This window comes from Tauraco erythrolophus, chromosome Z (assembly GCF_009769465.1).
Source record: "Tauraco erythrolophus isolate bTauEry1 chromosome Z, bTauEry1.pri, whole genome shotgun sequence".
NCBI lineage: Eukaryota > Metazoa > Chordata > Aves > Musophagiformes > Musophagidae > Tauraco > Tauraco erythrolophus.
The window spans coordinates 45,343,010-45,367,198 of record NC_141496.1 but is presented as its reverse complement, the minus strand read 5'-3'; the positions used below and the strand labels follow the sequence as shown (position 1 = coordinate 45,367,198).

Genomic DNA, 24,189 nt, shown 5'->3' with positions numbered 1-24,189 from the left:
TTATCAGGGAGCGAAGCCTCTGACCTGCCCGGAGCACGTTACCAGCCCTGCACCCGTAGCCGAGTTCAGCTCATTGCGTACGCCAACACTGTGTCCTTGAAAGCATTAGAGCTGGTGAAACTTGCATGCGCCTTCTCCGATAAGTGCTGTTTAAGGCAGGAGTGTAGTCAGAGATAAATATAAACAGTGAATGTTTTCAGAAAAATACGTGCTGAAAATACTGTGGAATCATCAAGGTTGCAGTGTGTTGGTCTGGAAAACCTGCCTGGTCATTATTCTGTTCCCAGCCCTGTGTTCTCATGCACATGGATTGGGCATTAATGGACACAGTTACAGTACCAGTCGTGGATGGCAGGACAGCAGAGAGAACACTGGTGCTGGTAAAAATGATTGTGGCATTGCCAGGTGGCTCAGGAAGGTGAATGCTGAGTAGTTCTGGAGGAGGAACAAGTGGCCTCCTGTGCTCTTCTGCAAGACAGATAGTAAGAGCCCAGCAGCTCTAAATCTGGTGCTGGTTGGTTTAACTTTGTATTATTTGAGACACAGCTGTGATCAATCCTGGGGCTACAAAGCCTGCCCATTAAAGACAAGCAGCTGAAGGCCTGGGCTTTTCCTACAGCACTGAAAAAATCTCTCTGCCTTGCTGCATTCATCCCTAATTTTGCTAGCCTGGGTTTGTTATGACCACCGCTCTGAACTCTGCAGAAAAATGGTGAGAAGTCAGCAAGTGTCACCAGGAGCTTTAAATGAAGTCCAGCAAAGTCTGATCTGAGTTTGCGCCAGGGCTTCTCCTTTATCCACCTCCCCTACACACTGCTGCGGTGTTGAGTTTACCTCAATTTTGCCTCAATACTCCTTTTGTTGTTAAAACATTTTAAAAGAAAATGAGGTCAGCTCTGATTGGCTTCCTTTAGTGTGTTGGTGAATAATTAGGGGATTTTATTCTTTTTCTGAAGAAGAAAAAAAAGCTGTGTATTTAATTTAGAGCAGCAGAAGTACATCTTGGAAGCAATTACTTTGCTGAGTAGAAGGATTTTGCAAGGGGTTTGCTTACAGTGTACTAATTGCTTTTTTTCCTTTTTTTTTTTTAACCCAAAAATTCCTCAGTAGAGGGCCTTTTGCTTCACAGGTCTCAAGTTTATCTCATGCAGCTTCCTGTTTGTTTTAGGTGCAAGCCCACAAATATCTACTTTAAAAATCCAACTGCAGAAATCTTGCAAATTCATGTGTCAGTGTGTCTCTCCCAGAATGATCTGACTCAAACTACTGTGAGCAGTGCTGTGTTAAAACATTTGAATGATCCTGCAGGCACTGTTTTGGGTGTGTGCTGGAGGTGGAGTACTCCATGTTGGTGCTTTCATTATCTGGCATTGCAGTAAGATGTATTTCTTGTGTCTACAGGTTCCACCTCCTGGACACGTGCTGGTACTGTCGAGCAATGCCAATGGGCACAGCCTGTGTGCTTGGTGCTGTAGGGTTTTTTTAGTATGGAGCAATACAGAAGCTGGCAGTGGGAACTTGGAGAGGTGTCTTTTTTAATCATGGTAGTCCTGTTTCAGCCCTCCTAATTTGTCAATTTGCTGCTGCCTCAGCCCCACAGGTGAGATGCAGCTGCTGTAGGTAATCCGGACGGAAATTGCCTTTATGATTTGGAAACAGTCTTGGTCCTTCAGTTCCGCTTTCATTAGGGAAGAACAGCTGGTCTTATGCTAGTTAAGTTTTCTATTTTGCAACCTATGTCCATTATCACAACCCTGTGCTGTTTAAAGCAGAGGGATGTAGTACAGTAGATCGCCCTGACATATTAAGACATTCTTTTGAGGACTGATAACCTTGCAGAAACTTCTTGTGGTTTTCCACAGAGGGAGTATGAAGGAGCCTTTTGTTTTTCTTTTAGAGGCCTGCTTTTGATGCAGCTGTACCATTCGCGACTGTTTTTACAACTGCTCTTGGAAGTCAGTGGAGTTACAGTTTCTTTGGTGGCTGGCTCCCTGCTTATAAGCTGTCCCCTTTCTTTGAGCAGACAGCTCGACCCTGCATCTAGAACCTGTTCCCATGGAGCAATCAAAGCAGTGTGCCATGCAGATGGCATAGTGGGTAGGCATAGTGTGCGGGATCAATTGGAGGGGATTAGACAGATCTCAGGGCCATTCAGAGCATGCAGAACAAATTAGGCTTGCTTTTTGGATGCCACTGCTTTGTCATTCTCTGCGTGCGGTCTCAGTTTTTCCAAGAGTGAAGCAAATGCTTTCACAAGTATCTTCTGCCTTGGGCAGCCATTGCTGTGGCCTTCACTGTACGTAGCTGATCTGCCACATCTGGTCAACTGTTGTTAGTCGTCATTTCAAAAAGTAAAGTACTGCCCTGCCATACAGAATGGTGATGTAAATTATTACCAGATCAGCTCGATCTGCATCTCAGATAATTGTTTAAATTGTCTTTTTTATTTTGGAAACTTCTGGACCGTTTCGTTTTCAACTGCCCAAGATTTCACATCGAACAGCATTTAAATCCCTTATCCCTTGAGGACTGAAGTCCCTGGCAAGCGGAGAGTGCTAAAAGGGAGGAATTTTCAGGGTCCTGCCCTGTAGAAGCATTGCGTTCCCGGGCAGGTCCCTGGGTAGCACGCGGTGAACATGGCCACCAGCTCTGCCCTCACACCAGCTTGGCCTTCTCCGTGTCAAGTTGGCTTCACTCTAAGGAGTCTGAAGACAGGTGACAGTAGAAAAGTCACTGTCATCTCTGACAGTCTCATTAGAGAGGCCAAGAGTTTGGTAGGAACAGAGACGGCTCTTTCATGCCCAGCAGCAGAAGACCCAGGAGAAAGCCGAGCTACAGAGAAAGTGACAGTGTTAATGTCTCTTCCTTCCTTGCTGGGTAGATAGGGGCTGGATTTAAATGACCTCTGTCTGGTACTTCTCATGAACACTCCTGAAAGAGATGGAGGTGACTGGGAATCAGCCCAGTTTCGCCATTGAAAGTATTTCAGTGTTCTGCTGCGATACAATTGCTCTTTCATGAGTAGGTGGGAGTAAGTGCGCTGAAAGAGAAGACTTAGTGCTGGTTTATTTTTCCCTTGTTTATTATTGTTCCTTTTTATCATAGCCAAAATCTGAAGTCTTTTACGGGGACGCTGGAGGAAACTGTGTGTCGGAGGTCGGAGGAGTCACGTCCTCAGAAACATGCAGGTTGAGCAACCTTCAGAATAGTATGATAGTGCTCTCTTTTGTGGTTTCAGAGGCTATTTATATAGAAATCTTTAAGCCACAGTGACGCAGAATGTTGTGCTAACGCAGTAGCTGAAAGGCAGGCGCTATTCTTGGGCACTTTTTAGGTGCCATACTTTGCTCAGCAGGGGTTAAATTTAGAATGGCAGAGCAGACCGCCAGAGGTAGACCGCTGTTCCCAAAAAACAACTGAAAACACCAGAATCAGTTCAGTATGCCGAATCAAACTCCAATAAATGCACAAAGTGTGGGGATACTCGATCATAGTGAGAGGACGCATCACTCACCTAACCCAGAGCAGTTTTAATGGCCAGCCCTTTACGCAGGTGAGACTGAGGTTCCCTCATTTGTAGTGATAAGGGTGCCTAATGCATTCTGAATTTTGCCCTTCCTTTGGTTTTTGTCTGCTTGTCCTGACCTAAAGACATAATCCAGAACTGTGCCAAGCATCGCTGCCCCGGTAGCTGCCTTTCCAGGGTTTTCAACAGCTGTGTGCTGGTGAGAGAAGGGGCTAGCTGAAGATGCACCTTTTTTCCCCGACTACAATGCATGGTTTGGCAATGTGATTCTTGAAGCTGTGAGTTGAAATAAAGGCTAAACTTTATCAGTGGTGTCTTCTGTGTTTGCCTAAAGACTTTAAATCAGCATAGGTTTTGTAGTTGTAAACACAAAGGAAATCACAGAGAAGCTGCTAATAGAATCTGGATATTTACCACCAGCAGTGAAACGTTTCCAGACATCTTCACTGTATTTCCCATTTTAAGTATGGGAAATACTGTCGTTTCCACAGGAAAATTATATGCTGCTGAACAGTAAACACCCTTCTGACAGGGAAAAATGTACCTACTGTACACTGTTGCAGTGCTTCTTTCTGGATGATAGTCTAGAGACTGGCTTCATAGAAGTTGATAAAGTACTGATCTTTCGTTCTCCCTGCCACCAAAGACAAATTACAGTATAATGTTATCTTGTCCAGACAGGGAAAATTAGATGTTCCAAGGGAATTCAGAGTCATCTGTGACGAGCAAAAGGTAGCTGTATCCCTTTAAACCATGTCTCATCTTCAGTGTAGAAATATAGACTGAAAGCTGTATTTTCTGCCCAAGTGATGAGCCTCATCTAGACAGGTTTAAAAAAGAGTACATTTGGAATTAAGTGCTGAAACCAGGCATTTACCCTTCTGATAAGCTGTCGCTATATACTTACCACAAGAAAAATTTGAGTGGCTCTTCACTCAGTGCTTCTCTTGTGAAGTGCAGTGCCGTGTCTGTCTGCCATTCCTCTGTTTTATCATGGCTAGTCGTAGACGCCTCGCTGGCGATCTGACAGCCCAAGCAACATCTATACAGCTTCGATGCTGCTTGGGCAGTGAGGTGTACACGTGGCTTGCTATGGCACCGTTGTTCGTGCGCAGTCTGTCCGAGGCTGCTTCTGCTTTCAGGCAGTATTTTGATTTGTTGACATTCAGATGAGGAGTAGAAGGTCTCTTTGGGGAGGAGGCTATCCTAACGTACCCAAAAGACAGTCTGATTTGCAGGAAGATTTGTTCTGGAGCAACATCCTCTTAACCAAGAGGGCTTTTCCCCTGTTGACCACTTCACTCCAGAGCTCATGCTCTTCGTTTTCCCAGAGGAGAACGGCTGTCACGGTGGATTCTGCTTCTTAAAACTGTTTTGTGTAACTGCTCTTAATGCAGTTCCCTTGAGGGGTGTCTACCACAGCTTAACTAGCTAGCTATAGTCAGATAAATTACAGTATGGCTATATAAAAATGAAAGCACCCAGAGTTTTCTTGCAGTTCGGGTAGCGCTGGGTCATAATACCGTCATTTTAAGTATCTATCCTGTTGTAACACTTTCTCCTATTCACAGTCTGGTACTAGCATGGGAGAAACAAATTTTATTCCTATTAAGGAAGCAGATAGAGACTAATATTTTTCTTCTAATATTATTCGTTTCTTCTTATGTAAGAATCAAAGCAGTCGTTTACATATTAAATTGCATCCACCCATGCTTCATTTGGAAACTTGTGTTGCAACTGGAGCTTATCCAAACATAATACCAGTAACACTTGATGTCCTTAACAACAAAAGAAAATACAATTAAACAATCTCTTGTACCAAAGTTGTTTGAAATCTGCTAAAGAAACTGTATTGTTTGGGTGTAGCATTGTGACTGTCCCTGGGAAAGGACCAGATTACCGTAGGGGGTATATGGTTTTCCAAAGGAAAAGTGAGCAAAACAGGGTTTTTTCAACGTGACGGTGAATGATTTTTTCTGTAATCGAAAACTGCAGGTACTAGAGAAGCAGTGAAACACCCGGGTCCCAAACATGGTAAATATACCTTGTGGAGGCAGGCAGGACAGAGTCCAGTCTGTGAGCCCTGCCTGTGGCTTGCCAGCTGTTCTACTCCTGCCTCAGATGACCTCTTGCAGTGAGCCTTCACGTCTGGACAGGCACATTCACGTTGCCATCAGACTTGGTCACCTCCAGATGCCCTACGTCCAGGATGCAAAAGTCCCACCCAGACCCCTAGGGACAAAGTCCTGTTGCTGTATGGGCACAGGTCTGTCCCCCACTCAGCACCCCAAGTCATGACCACGAGCAATCAGTGCCCGTAAAGAGGATCCGGGCTGCATTTGGCAAAGGGATGCAAGTAGGATGCCAGGTTTCTTGCTCCTAATTTTCCCCAAACAACTGTCGCCTGCTTTTCTTTGTCCTGTGTTACTGCGACCCTGGGGACATCTGTACCGTGAGTGTCAGGAGCCTCTTATAAACTGGGCTTTTGTGCTTCTTTTCCAGCCAAGCTACCACTGCTGATTTGGGACTGTAGGAGCATTTATGTCTACAATAGAGCATAAAGGGTCATCTAAAATGCCTGAAAGTTGAAAAAGACACCAACATTTCCTCTGTGTGTCAGGTTTTTGGCAGCAGTGAAACTCCACGGGGACTACTGTTTGTCTTTACACAGAGATAAATACTCAGATTGCTTTGGCAACCGCCAAGCTTTTATTCAGAGATTAGCTTCGCATATCTTTATGAATTTAGAAATCAGTTGGAATCCTGACCATTGGCGTTTAATGACTTCCTGTTTTTGTCTAAAATGCTTTTAATTGATAAAAGTCTGACTTTCTTCTTTTGCGGGGTGCAGTGGGGGGAGTACCGTTTCTCTCCTGCAGTCAATAGATCAGTGGCATATTACATTTTTCCTTAACAACCTTTTGATTTGAGGGATTCAAATGGATGTGGATGAATTGCCATGGGCTCGAGCTTTCCATTTTCCATTTTGGAAAGCAGATTGCACATGCTGTCTTTGCAAAGTGTTCTTTAAAACCATGTCAAGCGTACGTTTGAAGGAGGTGTTCAAACACCTTTGGTTTGCAGGTGTCAGTTGAAAAACAGTCCTGGTTTTCTCCATTTGCATTAGCACTTGATTTCTCCTTCAGAGACGTTGGCCAAGGAATTCTCAAGGGTGGCTGGATCAGCTGGCTGGAGACCAGTGAGCTCATTTTGCAGGACTGAAAGCAGCAGGCAGAGGGTGACACCAAGCAAACACTACCCTGGGCTGGGGCTTTATGAGCACCCAGGAAATAAACCAGTCGGTTCTGCCGGCTTGCTGCTGCTGCCCATGTCTCATCTTCTCTTCAGTTTGTTTGGTTTGTTATTGGCCCTCCCCAGGCTTTCCTGTCTGTCTCTGTTTCAAACGTCAAAAGCTTCAGATACTACAGAGATGCTCGAGGGCTTGAGGACCCACGTGGTATCTGGAACACCCGCAGCTGGTGCCAGGCTCTGTGGAAAGGCCACTCGGGGTCCAGGTAGGAAGACAACCAGCAGATAGGACCTCCAGAAGCAGAGCCAGGAGGCCAAGCATCAACATATCTTGCCTCCAGCACTTGGCAGCAAGCACTCAGGAAGGAGCTTATCAGGACTCCCACAGCTGCCATTTACAGATCCTGCTGAGGGAAACCTACTCTTTGTTACCTGTGGTCTGGGATTGCAAACCGAAACAGGAAGAGAAGACCAAAGATGTTGGCCACCCTGAGAAACAGGAAAGCATGATGGCTGTAGATGAAGCCCCACCGACCTCAGGCGTTTTCTGTCTGAGCACCTTCGTGCTTAGAGATAGTGGTTGTGTGGCTAGTGCTGCCCATGGTGTTGTTGGCTAATGGTTGTTGTCAACACCGTGTGAAACCCAGCGGTGGGTCAGCTGTATCTTCAGTTGGCCCTACGTGCAGCAGGTGTAGGTGCAGAAGCGTGTCTGATTTAAAAGGAGGGCTTTGACCTAAAGGTTTCATGGGGAATTTAGAAGAGTGAGTATTTAAATAATAAATTGTCAGGAGCAGTGCGGTGGTGTGAGTGTTGCAAGAGAAGAGGGAGAGCAGAGGCCAGCCTGTAGCAAAGGAGTCTGTATGCCAGCAGGAGTATCAGTTGTGGTCAAGACTGTACATCCATCTAGGAAGAGTTTTTTAATCAATTTTATTTTTTCTGAAAAGAAAGAAGGTGATGAGGATTGCAGGGGTGAACTGACACGGGTGGAACGCTAATATTAAGGCCTGGAATGAGATGATGCTAACATATGCTGGGACTTCAGTCTTTGTGGGCAAGGCTTGCTGCTCCTCCCAGCCCAGGCAGACCACAGGCAGAGCCCCAAGAAAGCTTTTGTGTTGTCATTAACATGTTTTAAACCAGATAAATGCTTCAAAAGGGAAGCAGCCAGGTTACTCAGAGAGGGGGTGACTTGTTTACAAAGATAGCCATGCCTTAAACACTAAATTACTTCTGGACGCGGGACTTCAAAGGTGAAGACAGATGTCTGAAGCAGACACATACGATATTCCTGCTGGGAAGGGAAAACAAGTTTTGGAGGAAGACGCGATTTCTGTGTTCCTACACAATCCAGCTGTTATTTTGCGCAAAGTCTGACCAAATTTATCAGCTCAAAATCCCGGAACAGGATTAAGGAAGAGGTTGGAATGTGCGTGTGCATATAGCTGTGGAGAAGGTGGGAAATCGGGGAATGGATGCAGTCCTAGCAGAAACAGTTTATTTAAAAATCCCTTTGCAAACCATGGGAGCAGTAGACTGAAAAATCTGGCAAACCTGTCAACTTTTCCTGTGTAGTTCAGATACTTGGAAAAGCCGAGGTCAGGATTTTATCTGTAACCTGCACGTTCAGAGCTGTTCAGCTGATGGGAGTCCAGAATGGGGCAACCCAGGGATGGGGCACGTATAGCATTTTTGAAGACAAGCTGATAGCTCATATCACCCGGCTCCTCCTGTATGCCCCCAGTTGTGTATTTTCTCTTATTTGCTTGGGTCCTCTTGCTCCAAATCATTTTATGGGAAGTACATGTAAGATACTGTTGCATGAATATGAATGTAGATTTTATTTAGCTTTGCTTTATTTCTCATTTCCTATATTACACTGCTGGAGATATCCCCCCTTCCTTTCACACACACTCCCACCAGAGAAATATTTGGCTTGAAACCTCAAGGGGCCATTGCATCAAAGTCTCCCAGACACACGTCACAGAAAGCAGCGTTTTGCACGCAAACAAAAACTGCAGGAGGAGTGTGCCACGAATCTCTCACTCATTCAAAACTCATATAGCTTCCTTAAATAAAGACACCTTAAATAAACAAAGAGGTTTTGATAGCACCCTTTTCAACAAGACCATTTTCACTGGCATGGTGCATGCTGCTTTCCCTCACCTGGGGTGTTTTTCAAGGACCATCTGTCACTGTCATCCTCCTCAAGGCTTTTGGTGTCTGTGAATGGAGGGGCAAGCCTTTCATATCTGAAGTTCCACAGAATTTGCCAAATTTATTATAGGATTATTTTACGTTTGTTAATCTGGTCCATAATGTAGTAGTCACATTTCATTTTTTCACATAAAAATTCCATGGGTGGAAGCAAACCTTACCCCAATGCTGACTATTTCCAGCAGAAACTACAAATAACATCAACAACTGTGTTTTCATCCAGCAAGAACTATAAGCTATATTGTAGTAATGTGTTGACAAAATTGGGGAAAATGATGTCAGACTAGAATCAGAAGAATTACTCCTACTCTCTGTATGTTTACAGCGTGATCAAAGATCTTCATGGATCTTTTGCATATATAATAATTCACCATTCATTTCAGATTTCATTCTCTAATATTTGTATCTGGGGAAAACAATACATAGCTATAAATAAGTGCTATTTCATGCCCTACTTATTTCTATTCACGCTATGCGCAAGATAATACACAGTGTGATAAGGGGGGTTATTGATACAGCTTACAGATGGCCGGGGCATGAAGAAGTGCAGTTGTGTTGCAGCTGATGAGGTTGCTCCTCAGCTAGCATAGCAAGTGGCTTTCCCTGCTGAGAGTGGGATTGTATCGGGATGTGGAAAATGCCAGGCATTTCTGTAGCCCTTTTTGGATGTGGTCGTGTTAAACAGAACAAATCGTCTCCCCGTGGCATTGCTTTCAGCCTACAGAAAGCACAGCAAGACCCTCCTCGCTCTTGGTAGCTGGTGATGATGCTCAGCATCCTTTCCTCTCTTGATCACCATTGTTCCGGTGGAAGAGGTGGTGTAGCCGCCTGTCACGAGTGCCACTCTGAGAACAGGAGGGGATTTGGAGAGGACAGCAGGGTTGGCAAAGGGAGGCGGGCAACAGCGGCAGAGCATAAATGTCCCTGCAGTTCAGCTGGAGTGAGTCTTTTCTGTCCTTGATATGGTAGGACCTTATCCACTCTCTGTAATCTTAACAAAGCTGCAAACACAAGCAAGATGGTTTTTTCCTCCCTTCTCTCCTCTTGCTCCCTAAAAGAGACCCTTTCCATATTTTTCCCCTCTATACGGACCTCTCCGTATGAAGAATTTGCAGGGTGAATGTGAGGCCATGCCAGAAAACTGAAGTCAGGGTCAACACCCAGGATGGGTGGAAGAGGGCACACAAAAGGGAAAAAATATGGTTAAGCTGGAGAAAAGGGGTGTTTCGGAATAGGTGTGTAATGGCAAGAGCCGCATCCCACCAGATCCTCCGAGGGACAGCGGCGTGCGACTTGGCAGGAGCAGAAGCACTTCTTTTATTTTGCTATTGCAAATTAGAGAAGAATAAACATTTGTGGAAGAAACACAGACTTGCACTGTCCAACGCAAAAAAAGGAGGGGAAAAAAGAGTTCTGCTTAGGAAATGCTTCACCTGCTAACCTAAGGAGTTTCATGAGTAGCCATCCAGTCTGGTCACTGGGAGGTGGCCTTGTGAGGGTCCTTAGCCTCCGGACTGGATGTCAGAGGCCAAATTGCATCCTTGACCCACTGCCCATCTCCGGGGCAGCACAGAGACACCAGGGGGCTGCTGGGAGGGGGATGGCAGGCAAGCTTTGGGGTGCTCCTCCATGCCACCCCCTGCCAGGGCTGGCCCCGAGCAGTCCCTGGGGGCTGGGTGCCAGTGTGCCTCCAGCATGTTGTTTGTGAGCTTCTTACACCCTCCCCAAAGCGAAGCCTAACACAAAAATATATTGTCCTGCTAAAAGAAGGCTCTCTTTCCATCTGCAACAGTAATAAAAGAATTTAATTGGCAGCCCTAGGATAAAACCAGACCAAGTGCTCTTGCCATGCATGTAGAGGCACAGTCACTTGGAAGTCACTTCTCCAAGCCTGGGTTTGGATCTGTGCAGCGTCTGCCTTTCAGCTTTTTGTAAAACAAAAGAAAGCTCTGCAAGACAAACCAACAATGGTTTTCACCCCTTTTCAACCTCTTTTCCACTAACTCTGTCAGGTCCTCTAGTTATGTCTGCTTCTCAGAAGGAGGGCTCTTGCTTGCTTTGGTTCTTACCAAGTTTTTGTAAATACGGTCTCCACCAGTAGAAAAGAAAGTCATCCCGAACAGTCAGTGCTTAGTGATAAACTAAACCAGTGGACATGCTTGACCGCAGCAGCACAGAGGTGATCTGTCATTCAAATATAGCCTTAAAATAATATTTCTGAGTTTTAAGAGGCTGTTTCTATCATACCCTTTTTTCATAATTTATCTTTCTGTACTGTCTGAAGTTTGTTGTGTTAATTGTGCAAACACTCCTGAGAAGACCAAGGACCTAATAATGAGTGACTGGTCTGTCAGTGTTTATTCTCATGTAGCTTGTTTCTTTCCTGTTGCTGGCTTTTGGAGTTGTTTTCTCTTTCGTTTTTCTAGTCACTCATTTTTGTGTGATTTATCATGATTGGTTTCGTATGCCTACTGCCCACAACAGTTTTACTCTCTTGAAATCAAATCTTGCTGTGAGGCCGTGCCACACTTACCCAGGAGTTTCCAAGCAGGCAACTACAATGGAAATAAAATCTGCACTGGTGCACCAGATGAGGCTTCAAGACAGATGGGATGTAGCTGTGTCGTGATCATGGGAAAGCCCCCAGGGGACTTCTGCCACACTGCAGCAGTACAGACCATGTACGAGGAGTTGGAGTTTCAGCCCTGGCTGAGAGGTATCACACAGCAAGAGAAAATGAGATTAGTGTCATGACTGCTTTGTTGTAACTCAGTTTTCCTGCTGTAAAATGTGCTTCTGAGTCTATAGGAACCCTTTCCCTCCTGTCTCTTTAAATCTTTTTAAAAGATGCAGCGCTGTGTCTCTGGATCCCTCAAGCTTTCCTGTCTCATGGCTAGCCATTCGCCCCTCAGACTGATGCTCATTTCTTCCTCACCAGGCCCTCTCTTCCCAGACCAGGGCAGACCTTGGTCATGCACCATGGAGATGTTCCTCCTCCTGCAACTGAACAGCTTGGCCAGCTTTGTGTAGTGCCAGTGTCTCTAAGGATTGCCAGGGTTGGAGATGTCACCCCAAGGTGCTACCTGTCCAAGCAACAGTGCTCTTCAGCCACCCAAGGACATACCAACTGCAATTTTATTGGTGCATATTGGGCTCTCCTAGTGCCATGGCATGACAATGACATATCCAGGAAGATGAGCGGATTGGATTAACAGAATGCAATAGATCTGCTTCGTATGTCATGTAACATCGATTTGGCCAAGTTTGTAAAACGTTAAGATGCCCCTGGAAATTACTCACGCTATACTTTGGACTGCTCTCAGTTCTGTTCCTGAGCAGAAAGATACATCAAGATTTTGGTGTATACTTAAGGCTTTTCAGTATGTGGCAGCAGGAAGCTTTAGGATCTCATCCTTTTATTAAATGTGATACTTTTAGATCTTCGTTCTTGGTGAAATCAGTGCACAACAGGTTTTTGGAAAGGGAAGGATTTAACCTCAATTTTAGCTTAGTATGATTTTACTTTGAGAAATATTCCAAATAAGAAGTAGAAAAAATAGATTTCAAGCTTTTTTTCCTCTCCAGAGAATTCCGTGTTTAGCAGATGATGTTTCCTGAATCTAAAGTAATAGGAGCCTGATGTTTTTTATTTTCCTTGCATTGTACCTTACCTTACTTTCCAGGATTTTTCAGGCTACTAACAGTTAAATAACAAGTGAGAAAACCCTAGGCGTTTCTTGTGTCACCATTTGCAAGCACTTAACTTAATAAGCCACAGGAGCCCTTAGCATGCTGGGAAGTTTTGCTAGGAAAATCCCAGAGGCTAAAGTAAAACAAAAGCCGTTAGACTGAATGGGGCTGGCTTCAATGGCTTCTACCCCAAAATAACAAATGAGCTGTCTGTTCAGAAGCTGGGAGCTCTCCCTGTTTGCACAAAGGTGGGGTCCTGGGTGCTGTGTGCTCCTCTGCTGCCGGTGCTGCCGCCTGGAAGAAACATGTTGGGAAGTCAGCCTGGTCTGCAGCTGGGGGCCAGGACAGCAGAAAGCCCACGTTACCCAAGTGAGTCTGGAGCTGAGCAGCCTGGGTTTCTTCTCCTCTCAACATCTTGACTGCCAGTGCATCACTGACCCAGGTCCAGGACTGGCGTGAGCAGCAGGCGACAACTTGCAGAATGATGACTTCCATTCTCTTCCAGAGCTGGATGGGAAGGCGACCCTTTGTTTTTATCTTTTTTCAGTGTAGGATGAGCTGCACAGAGCATTTAGTTGCTTAATCAACCATAGTCCACTTTTTCTTGAGTCCAGCCACATCAAGCCTCAGCATATAAGTTATTTAAACTATCTGAGATACTGAGGAGCCCAGAGAGGCTCAGAAACTCCACCTAAGACCAGTGTTCAGTGCAGTGGGCTTTCACAAAAGTGAAACTTTTGTCAAAGGTTTCGGGGCTTTCTCACCTGCCTCGCTGTGCTGCTTCTTGTTATTGCTGCTTTAAACACACCCAAAAATTATAGTAACAGAATGTTCTGTTTGGCATATTTAGTTTCTCAACAACAGATTGGAAAGAAACCAACAACAATCATTGGAAAATTGGAAGCTTTCAGTTGCAACTTTGAACAGTGCTAGGAGAGCTTTCCTGTCAGCTCCATTGTTCCCACATTGGACTTTTCTGCTACAGGCCTGGTGAGGATGCTGTGATTGTCTTTTGTCTTGACCGTAGCTCCTATGACTTGCAGTGTACCTGTCTCTGGTGTTGTTCTCCCAAGGGAGCCTGTGATGAAGCAAATACGTGCTCAAGCTAGAACAAAGTCGTAGATTACGGCCTATAAATACTTGAGAAAAGATGGTGGGGAGTTAGGGGAAGGGCTCTTTACATTAGTGATGGGTGATAGAACAAGAGGAAATGGGCATAAGCTTAGTCAGGGGAGATTCAGGTTGGATGTTAGGAAGTATTTCTTCTCTGAAAGGGTTGTCAGCCACTGGAATAAGCTGCCCAGGGAGGTGGTTGAGTCCCCATCCCTGGATGTGTTTAAGAATAGGGTGGATGAGCTACTTGAGGATATGGTTTAATGGGGATTAGGGATGGTTGGACTCGATGATCTCTAAGGTCTTTTCCAACCTAGAAATCTATGAAATGAAATCTATGAAAGTCCACCGTTGCCTCACTAGCTAAGAGGTTGAACACAACACACACAGTTTCAGGAATGAGTTTGAATTTGAAAGATTGTCTTGGTTTCTGCAGAAACCAGGCCTGCAGAGCTGCTCTGTGCAGAGAGCAGTCTCTGTGTCAACCCGGACAATCCTGCAAACAAAGAGATGCAGTTTTCTGCTCTTCTGGGAACAGGTACAAGGAAGGGACAAAAGACCCTAGTCCTTTGCATGGGTTTCAAGTACTCTTTTCTAGGACTGCTGGAATCTAAAAGAGCTGCAGACAAAAGCTATGAAGTAGATTCATGTGTTCGATGCCACCTCAGCGTGGGAGTTTCATCCCTGTGCTGTAAAATTGCTGCCAGCCCCTAACAAAGTCATTTTGGCCAAAGACATCGGCGCTTTGTACTGGCAGCTGGCAGTTCGCCTCCCAGCTTCTTTCTCTGTGTGAGCTTTGTTGGTCGGCAAAGTGATATAGGCATTGAGTGACACTGTGGCACTGTCAGTGGCAAGCAGGCTCAGTTGAGGGATGCTTTTTTGGTACATAGAAAGCCTGTGTGTGGTTGCCTGGTTGGCAACAGGTGTCTGTAGCCCAGCGCCCCCTGCGTGTTTGCAAAGGCCTTTGGAAAATGTTCTTCTGTTTGATCTAGGTGGGTTTGATATTCAAATAGAAAGGTGTCTGCACAGCTTACAGCCACCATTGCCCGAGATGGAAATAGCTGGCACCTTCTCAGCAGACAGGACAAAAAGTCTGCAGCTGCAGAGACTGACTGTAGGCAGCTGCTAGACCTGCAGAGAGCATCACTGCAGGAAAAACGGAGGCAGTACATTAACAAATAAATACCAGAGGGACAGGAGAACCTATCTGAAAACAAGGCTTACCGGGTAGTGCTGGGAAGCCCTTACTGCTTCTTCCTGCACTAAGCCTTCCTGCTGATCATAAGACCTTGGTTTCCACCTCAGCCAAGCATGTCCATCTGGAAAATCTCAGGAGCACCGTCTCTGTTCTGACATGATTGGTGTGTGAGGGCTTCCCCAGCAGTGCTTTTACTTAAAACATCTTTAACCTTTCAAGGAGTTAGCATCTTGGTTTAGCTCAGTGCTCCCAAAAAAGTGTGAGGCATTTGATTTCATTTCTGCATTGAACTCCAAATTTTGGTCTGGGCTTTATCTTCCTCGGAGCTTTGCAAAGCAGAGAAAGGAGGGGGAAGCATTTTAATCAGGGTAAGGCTCTTTGGCATTTACACTATTGAAGCCTGAGGAGCCTCTGAATTTCTGTTGAATAGAGCCCTAAGAAAAGAAGTAGATCTGTTGAAGGATGGCATTTCAGTGCAAGAGGGATGTGTGTTTAGGACTTTCCATTACATAATGGGGCTGAAATGGATTAACAAGACCCAGGCTTTCTTTTTCTTGAGAATTGCTGCCTGCACCACTCTCTTTCTTTTGCTGATGCTTCAGTCACAGCACTCACAGAAAAGTTTTCTTTGTTGTTATTAGTTTGAGAAGTAAATTGCAGCTTTGTTCTTCCTGATCAAGAGATTGATTAGTCAGAAGTCTCTAGCTGAAGGGAAAAAATGTTCCTCATTATCAACTTTAAATGCAAATGTATTTGCCAAGAAGAGTTTCAGATGGTGAGTGTGGGGGGGAATGCCTTGCTCTTTTGATGTGCTGCCCATAACCACTTACAGACCTTTGAAAGGCAGCCCTCTCATCAGGTCAGTGGAGAAATAGTGTGGGAACGACACTCTCGAAAGAGAAAATTAACCATTGGCGCTTCCAGCTGGACGGTTCTCATAACATTTTGACGAGTAATGGAGCAGTAGTATATTTGTGGGTTTTGTTGTGTTTTGTCTGCTCTTTCTCTTCCTAGGTGCTTTCATAATCTGCTGGACCCCAGGATTAGTCTTGCTACTCCTTGATGTCTGCTGTCCCCAGTGCAACGTCCTGGCCTATGAAAAATTCTTCCTGCTCCTGGCGGAGTTCAACTCCGCCATGAACCCCATCATCTACTCCTACCGGGACAAGGAGATGAGTGCCACCTTCAAGCAGATCCTCTGTTGCCAGCGCAGCGAGAGCGCCAACGGCCCCACTGAAGGCTCGGACCGCTCGGCATCCTCACTTAACCACACCATCCTGGCCGGCGTGCACAGCAACGACCACTCGGTGGTGTGAAACCACAGCCACCCACCCGCGCGGCCGACGAAGGGCGGCGGGCTGGGACGCGGAGCGGGGCGGGGGCATGGCCCCTGGGAAGGTAACCTGCTCACAAGGTTTTCTCAAACACTAATGGACTACAAGCGCTTCTTTTCCAGGGAGCCCGACGCACCGTCGCAGTCCGCTCCATCCACAGGACTTGGCGTGCTGCCAGGCCTTTGATGTCTACTTTCAAAAAGTGGAAGGCAGATGCCTTGTGGTGGAGGCCATCGGGAGCCCGTGGAAAGCTGAGACTTCGTCGGACTTTGTTGCATCTTGGTGCCAGTCTGAATCAACTCTGATTAATTAAGCTTATACCTGCTTCACTGCATTTACATGTAGCCACTTAGTCTTTTTAAAAAGGGAGTAAAGGGGATAAAAGTATGCCTATCATTTAATAGACATGTAATATTTATCACCATCAGCATGCTTGTGATGAACATTTTCTGTGCAGGGAGTAAAACTGTTCTCTAGTCTTCGTATCCTTAGCCACACTGCCATAACTACAGTAAAAACAAAAGTATTTTTTTCTAATACAGGCAACAGGGAGATGATGGAAACTGACTCTTCTTACCTTTGTTACTGGTGTTAGAGAGCATGCATGTTCTGTGTGTATGCAGATTGTTTCAATTATGGAAAAAGAAAAAAAAAGCTGTAAAGTCTGCAGGAAAGTAGAAAAGCATAGATTGTATTTCAGTGTTTGTTTAGATTATGAAATAAACAGTACTCTAGTCACAAGGTATTTAACGTTCTTCTTTGAAGTGCGGTATGAAATGTGTAACGTGAGGGGTTCCAAGTTTTTCATGGACAAGTTCTTAAAGTGACACATCCCTAAGGCTCTTAAAGAGCTACAGTCAGGTTGGTAGATTTAAAAAACAAAATGTATTTGTGGCATTGGAATGCTTTTCGTGTTCATGGCAGAAAGCAAAGGCATTTTTAACGTGAAAAAAAATGTGTTTGTTTTTGTAGAACCTTTCTTGTAATTGAAAACAAAACACCTTCTGCATTTTTGCACTGAGAAATGTTTGTAGGGTGTCTTTTAATTAAAAATGATGTGCCTTTCATTTCAAAAGCAGTGGACTACTAAAAGCCAAGGTACAATTTTATTTCGTAAAGTCAAGACAACAAATGTAGTAGTCTATTGCAAATGACTGGACCGTGCTACGTATAATAGCCAGACGTGCACATGGTTTTGAATAGCTAAGCTAACAGATGGATTTGTTCATATATGGTTGTTTCGAAGAGAAGTGCCACTCGTGAATCTCGGTTACCGAGAAGCAGTGACATTAATCAAGACTCCTTGACAGGGGTAAATGTGATGGGATCTTGCTGATAAAAAACTTGGGACCTTTCTCTGGGAAACTGTGTGTTCTCTTAGCGATGTAAAATATATCAACAGTAAATTCCTGGGGCCGTTTTCCACATTGTATTTTGCCTCTATAACAACAACAACAACAAAAAAAACAACAAAAAAAAGATCAGAGGTGTATCCGTGAGCGTAACTTACTGGAATGTAATATAAAGGACAGTAATCTCCTATTTGGGCAGGGAAGAAATGGAGGGGAAAGGGTCAGCCCAGCATAAAGCAGAATTTTTATCATCTCTTTCTTGGCAGAGATGCTTGCATTTTGTGCTTCTAAGCATAAAATTTCTTGGAAAAGGAAGTTACTTACTGAGGGAGGGAAGAGCAGCAAGTGAGCAAAACCTGTCTCCACTGAACAAAGTGAGAGTAAAACTGAAATTCACCTGTACTGTCAAGCCAAATTTGTGTGGACATTGTGGAAGATGGAGTGGGCAGAGGGGATAAACACAGCATACTCTACCAGTTGACCAAGATATTGAATATCATGCTTGCTTTAGACAGAACAGCTCTTTTTTCTGACTGTTTGAGAGCAAGTGAATGTAAAGGCTGATGTGGTTTTTATCCACATAACTGTACTGAGAAAGAGAAGAACAGGCTGTATGAATTTTTTCCTTTAGAAGCATCAGCTTGCTAAGCCACTCCTAAATTTTTCTTAGTGCCTGCATGATGTTTGAGCTACTGCAGGTAAGCAGAAGTGAGAGGGTGAGAGTGCCTCCAAGGACAGGAGACATCTGACTGAAAAACGATTTCCGTTTCTCAAGAGTGCTTGGAGTCGCTTTCTTCCCTGGATCCAGGGAGAGCACATCTTCGTGTCCCCAACTTCCCCACAAAAGGAGGACATCATAGACACTTTATTTTTTCGGGAAGTTGCCCTTTCCAAGTGTCCTTTTTACTGCTGTTTGCATGTTCTTCTGGATAGGGTGGGAGGATAATGTTAAGAAATAGCAGCAAATCATTCACTTTCATTTACCATGCTGAAAGTGTGGTGGTTTTGGAGAAGCCGTGGGTGAATAATTTTAAACCAGGGGTGCGATCATTCATGGCACACACGTGGGTCCAGAGACCTCTTGTGAGGATGGATGCCCAAGGAAGCTTTTATTTTCTCATTGTGATTGCAACGGGTGGCAGTTGCTGCCCAGGTATATTGATCAGCCCTTCTCCAAGGAGGCACTCAACAACTCAAGAAGCTGGACCTTTTGAACTCTTAACAGGAGTTAAATTTCAGTCATGGGGTAGATTCATCCGGGAGCACTTCTGGCAGCAGGTGCCTTTTTCTTCTGAAAGGTGAAGTGCAGTGCTTTAGATCAAAGGCAACAGGATGCAGACGTTCCTTGTACGATTCCACTTGAGGAGCTCACTGAGCATGTGGCTGGTGTTTAAAAATTTAGTTAGTGCTTTGTTTTGTTGACGTGATCTCACCATATCCTTGAGAAATCTGATCTGTGGATTGAGTGTTTCTTTGCAAGCTAATGAAATTAAAGCTGCTGTGAGCAAAGAGAATAAAAATGAGAGCTTGGAATAGAAGGATTCATTTACTCTCTTCTTTAGAGTGGTTCCCATGCCACTTGTTTTCGTCTCAGATTTTTTTTAGCTTTTGCTTCTCCGTTCAGATTTTCCAGCTTCATTGTGGAGTTTTAGAACTCACTTCTGCTATGTGAAAACATGGCGCAAAGTACTTAGGGGAAAAAAAAATTGCTCCACTTATTTTTACTTATCTCAAATCCTTCAAAAGGTTTTAAAAGACTTCTTAAAATACCAATGATCCTCCCACAGTCATTAAAATTCTTCTGTTGCTGGCTGCCTGTGGTACAAGTAAATCCTCTTGAAGTTCAAAACTAACGATGTTTGTTTCAGGAATTGTAGTGTTGGGGAGTTGTGTATTAAAAGGAATATGGTTGATGAAATCGTTGGCAAGTCAAAGAAAATGTGGTTTCCTACTTCGTTTTTTCTGTGGCAGCACAAGTCTGAAAACTAATTGAAAAGATTGTTTTCCAGTGAAGGATTATTAAGTAAAATTTTAACTCCCTGTTACATTTAGAGAGGCTGGGTCCACAGAGCTGTTAATCACAGCATTTACATAAAAACTTGAAAACATATTCTGTGTTTGACACACATTGCATTTCTTGTCAACCCCTTTTTTGCTCCGTGTTCTCTGAAATATCTTGGTAGCTTCAGGCTGGCTTCTAATGGGGATGCTCAAAGCTGGGCAGGTAGCTGACACAAGGAGAAAGGGCAGAGCAATTAAGAGCTTTCCCAGTGATTCCTAAAACCAAGCACACCTGTCTGTCCACAGTGCACCAGTAACGGGGTTTTTTAAATAGTTGCCCCAAGATCCACCGTTGTTTTTTTTAACTCTGTCTTTCCCAACTAGTCACAGCTGTGGCACTGCTTAAACAAGCTGGCAGCGAGGGCTTGGTGTAGGTCACTTGGTGAAAAAAAGAGGGGCGGACATCCTGTGTTTATGGTGCAAACTAAGCCTGGATAACTTGGGTGTCAAAGAGGAAAGGACATATTTCTGTGCAGTATCTTAGTTCTGCTTCCCCTCCAAAGTAACTTTTCAATCCTAGCATGAATTTCTCCTGGTATGGCATTGCCCTGAGATGAAACATTTCAGCTCACTCTGAGGAGTTATGTCTTTTGGTCTGTACCTCTGTGGTGGTCAAGGGGGGTTGGCCATGGCCAGTCTGGGTCCCAGGAGCAATCAGTCACGGGAAACTCAAGTGGGCTCTGCTCCTGAAGCAGGTTTTGTAGCTTTTTCCGACCTCTGTGTTGTCCCAGAAGCGTGCTACCAGATACCAGGCTTGACCAGTGTAAAGCCAGCTGGGGATCCTCTCTGCCACGTGGCCACCACCAGCGCTGTCTGTTCTCACTGCAGCTGGTGTCCACAGACTAAAACCGCACTGCTTTTTCTGCAAAAGAAATAAAAACGCACCCAGCAGATTGTTCTCCCCAGGTGTGATCAGAGAGGACACCAGCAGATGGAGAGACTTTGATGCCAACACCCATCGTCTGTTTCGATGGCTGTGAATCAAGGTGACGAAAAGCAGAGCCAGCAAAGCTGTTTCTCTGGGGCATCGTCTCCACCTTGCACCAAGGCGTGACCCTGTCTCCATTGTACCTGTCGTTCCTTTGGGTCCCTCCTGACCGAGAGACAGGATGGAGCTGGCAGAGGTCAACCTTAGAGGGCTGGCTCTTTTCCGCCTGCTGCAGAAGTAACACAACCCGAAGACAGGCTTTTCCTTTCTTAAGGTCCTCTTAAGGGCTTTCCTGTAGAGCAGTTTGCAATTGCAAGTCTACCTATAACGTCCTTTCTGATCAGTTCTTGCCATTGTCAGTCAGTCTGTGCTGTATCCCGATGTCTATATGGAGGGGCTGTGCAAATGCAGTCTCATTTGTTGAGCCGAATTGTCCAGGCTTTACCGTTTGGTTAGAAAGGCCACTTCCAGCAGACAGGCAGCTTAAAGAGTATTAACCCTCACCCCCGTTCAGCCATGCCTCCTCAAGAAGAAGTGCCCTTTTCTTTCCTCCCATTTTCTTCTCTTAGAGGATTTTCCAAGAACTTTTTCATCCAGCTCCAGTGTTCTAAATCTATCAAAGAGAAAAAAAGAGATTGATATAAAAAAAACCACCAAAACTAGGATATTAAACTATGCTGCTCTCTTCTGTGGTATATGGAAATCCAACCCACTGATAAGCTGCCAGTATTTTAACAAGAACGTCCATAAAATGTTCCCATTTGCCTGTGATAAACTTCTGATAACCAGAAGTGTATGTGGGAGACTCAGGAATCTGTTCATTTGTTTTCCTGTTTAAACAAAACCATGTTTATAACTCACAAGTATGGAGAGAGCCAATGAGGTTTGGCAAACAGTTTTACTATTAAGTGCACTTACTGTAAATGTTTAGAGGTTGTATCTAGTACAATAAAGTATTTAGCATGTGTAATACGGAGTGTGTAAGAAATACCCTTTGTCGGAAGAGCTGGTGTTTTGGATGTGGAGGGGAATTACTCAAAAAGCGTGTCTGTGCGGAGGCTCAGGCCAGTCTGTTCCAGGAGACAGCATAGGGCTGAAATACAGGGACAAAGAAAGGGCAGGTTATTTCAACCAAATCGCTTAATAATCAGTTCCATTCCTGATTCCTACCTGCCCACCTTCCTTCCTTTCAAGTCCACATTTGCACCTTTTAACCTCAGGCCTCCTCTTGTTGCTACATGGAGAAGTTTTCCTTCACAGTGAAAACAAACCTGCTGCTTCTTTTCCCTCTTCCTCCTCTTTCCTTTCTCCCTCTGCCTTTTCCCTTCTGCCTTCCCTTTCCTCTTCCTTCCCTTTTTTGCCATGCGTGGTCATGTTTGTCCTAGAATGTGTCCTCGGTTTTGATTTAACCATAGACGGTCATACATGGACTAAACCCAAGCTGGTTTGCTTATATATAGAAATGAACGTGTCCACACACAGATTTGCAAAGCCATAGGAAGGAGGAAGAACCGGGGGAAAAAAAAAAACCACAAAACAATATTATTTCATTGCTGTTTGAGCATAGCTGGTTTAAGACTCTATTTTTATGCTAATTCCTATTTCATATTTTGAAGAAAAGGAGTCCTGGGTAAAGGGTTGATTAACCCTCTGCCTTTTGTTAGAAAAGCTAATCACCTATATGCTGAGAGAAACCAAGTGTCTGCTTCAGCAAAAGAACAGAAAAAAAAAAATGACGTTCCTAAGGTAAAATTGCAGTACTAATCACTTGGGACGTTATTAAGTACAGAAATATAAAAAGAGAATATTTGTTTCCTCTCCCTAAACCCTGGTGATTCATGACCAATGCCCTGGTGCTGGGCTTTCCATGGCATGGCATGCGTAACGTAAAGTATCCCCATAGAGCTTGATTGCCGGACATAATGAGCAGCAAGCCAAAATACACAATTCCTAAATAAATCACGCCTCGTGGATACGTACTGTAATGCCTCTGGGATTTTTTGTTTAAGCCCTGGATCACCATTTACTGGCAAAGTCAGACTGTTTATATGGCGATCCGTTAACTTTAAATACACAACACGTGCAGCGAGGCAGGACGCAGCCTCCGCACGCAGTAGGCAGCACGCAGAGCTGGAGCTTGGAGAGCCAGGGCGTTTGGGGTGGTGATGCTCAGAGCCCGCGGCATGCTCCCCGGCATCGCACGGGCCAGCCCCTCAGCCCTGCTTCGTGCCTTGTGAGATCTGCCCCTTCGGGCCAGGTGTGGCTGGGAGGACAGGACTGCTACGGATGAGCTGGTCCCAGCAGGAGCAGATGCAAACCAGCCTCTTCCACTTTGGTCTAAAGCCTTCTTCTTACATGCTTAGCCTTCATGTGTTTAGAGATCTCCTCCTCTCTCTTCTAGTTGTTGCACCCTTTGCCCCTTGCCAAAATTTCTTGCCTTCCCTCCAAAGAGCCTTTCCAGTTCCTCATTTGCGTTACTTTTCTCTGCGCTTCCTCCAAGTAGCCTAAACCATCTCTGAATCAAGCTGCAAGGTGAACGCCAGGTGCTTTCCACCACAGATATGGTTTCCTTGTAATTCCCTGGGGGATGGGGGGGGCAGGGAGATAAATACAATACATAGAGAACAGAAAAGTGAAAAATTTCTGGGAGGGAGGGACAGCGTGGGAGAGAACCCCCTACCTTCTGTGCAGGATTTGGTTTATGATCCTTTCCAAGCCTTTCTGGCAAGTTCAGGAAAGGATTTTGGGTTGTGGGTTTTTTTTCTCTTGGAAAGAATAATGCCCTTTCCATGGCATTGCTCTTTTTTTGTCTGATGGAAGACTTTGTTGGTTTAGGTGCATTTCATTTATTAAGAGCTCAAAAGGCCAACTGAATCACAGAGGAGCCTTCCCATTTCCCACCCACATTCAACACAAAATTAAACTGTTTTTATATAAATGGTGTCTTACCACTAAAAGATTGAAAGATGCTTCAAGGACTGACATAGGTTATTTTTTTTCACTTCTCTGTTTTTCCAAGGTTTATGATATCTGGATATTTTAATGCTTGTTCTGCCACAGATTTTGAAGTTTGTACATTCTTCTTGTCCTCAAGTGTCTCTTTGCAATCCTGCTTTTTCAAAATATGTAAACACTCCTTAGTTCAAGGGAGTTACTCAAAAATGTGTCTGGTTTGAGCTAGCCCAGCTGCTGTTGCCTTCCAGACCCCTCTCCTGATTGCTCACAGTGAGGTCTGATTTTGAGCCACGACTAGATGCTAGCAAGTGACAATTATTTTGTTTAGACATTCTTGTGTCAGGGGAGATGCTAATATCATATATACATCCTTGCAGCTAATGCAACATGCTGCAGGCAAGCTGGCTGTTCTTGTGGCATTTCTTAAAGAGGCACACAGGAAAACCGACTTTCTGAGCTGGACTGAGCTAAGGGTTTGAAAAAGATGACTGACTTTTATTTTCGAAACATCAATCCTACGTCTTTGCCTGGACAGGTTTCAGGGTGAGCTGTTGTTTAGCCTTCAGATC

General features: G+C 44.7%; 1 protein-coding gene across 1 annotated transcript in view; it reads left to right on the top strand.

Annotated features, from left to right (window-relative positions):
• LPAR1 (lysophosphatidic acid receptor 1) overlaps positions 1 to 16,306 on the top strand; it is a 48,791-nt gene extending 32,485 nt beyond the window's left edge. Inside the window, exon 3 of the mRNA XM_009989404.2 lies at positions 16,005 to 16,306. Within this exon, the coding sequence (XP_009987706.1) occupies positions 16,005 to 16,306 (302 nt within the window). The remainder of the gene's footprint in view (positions 1 to 16,004) is intronic.
• The last annotated feature ends 7,883 nt before the right edge of the window (positions 16,307 to 24,189 follow it).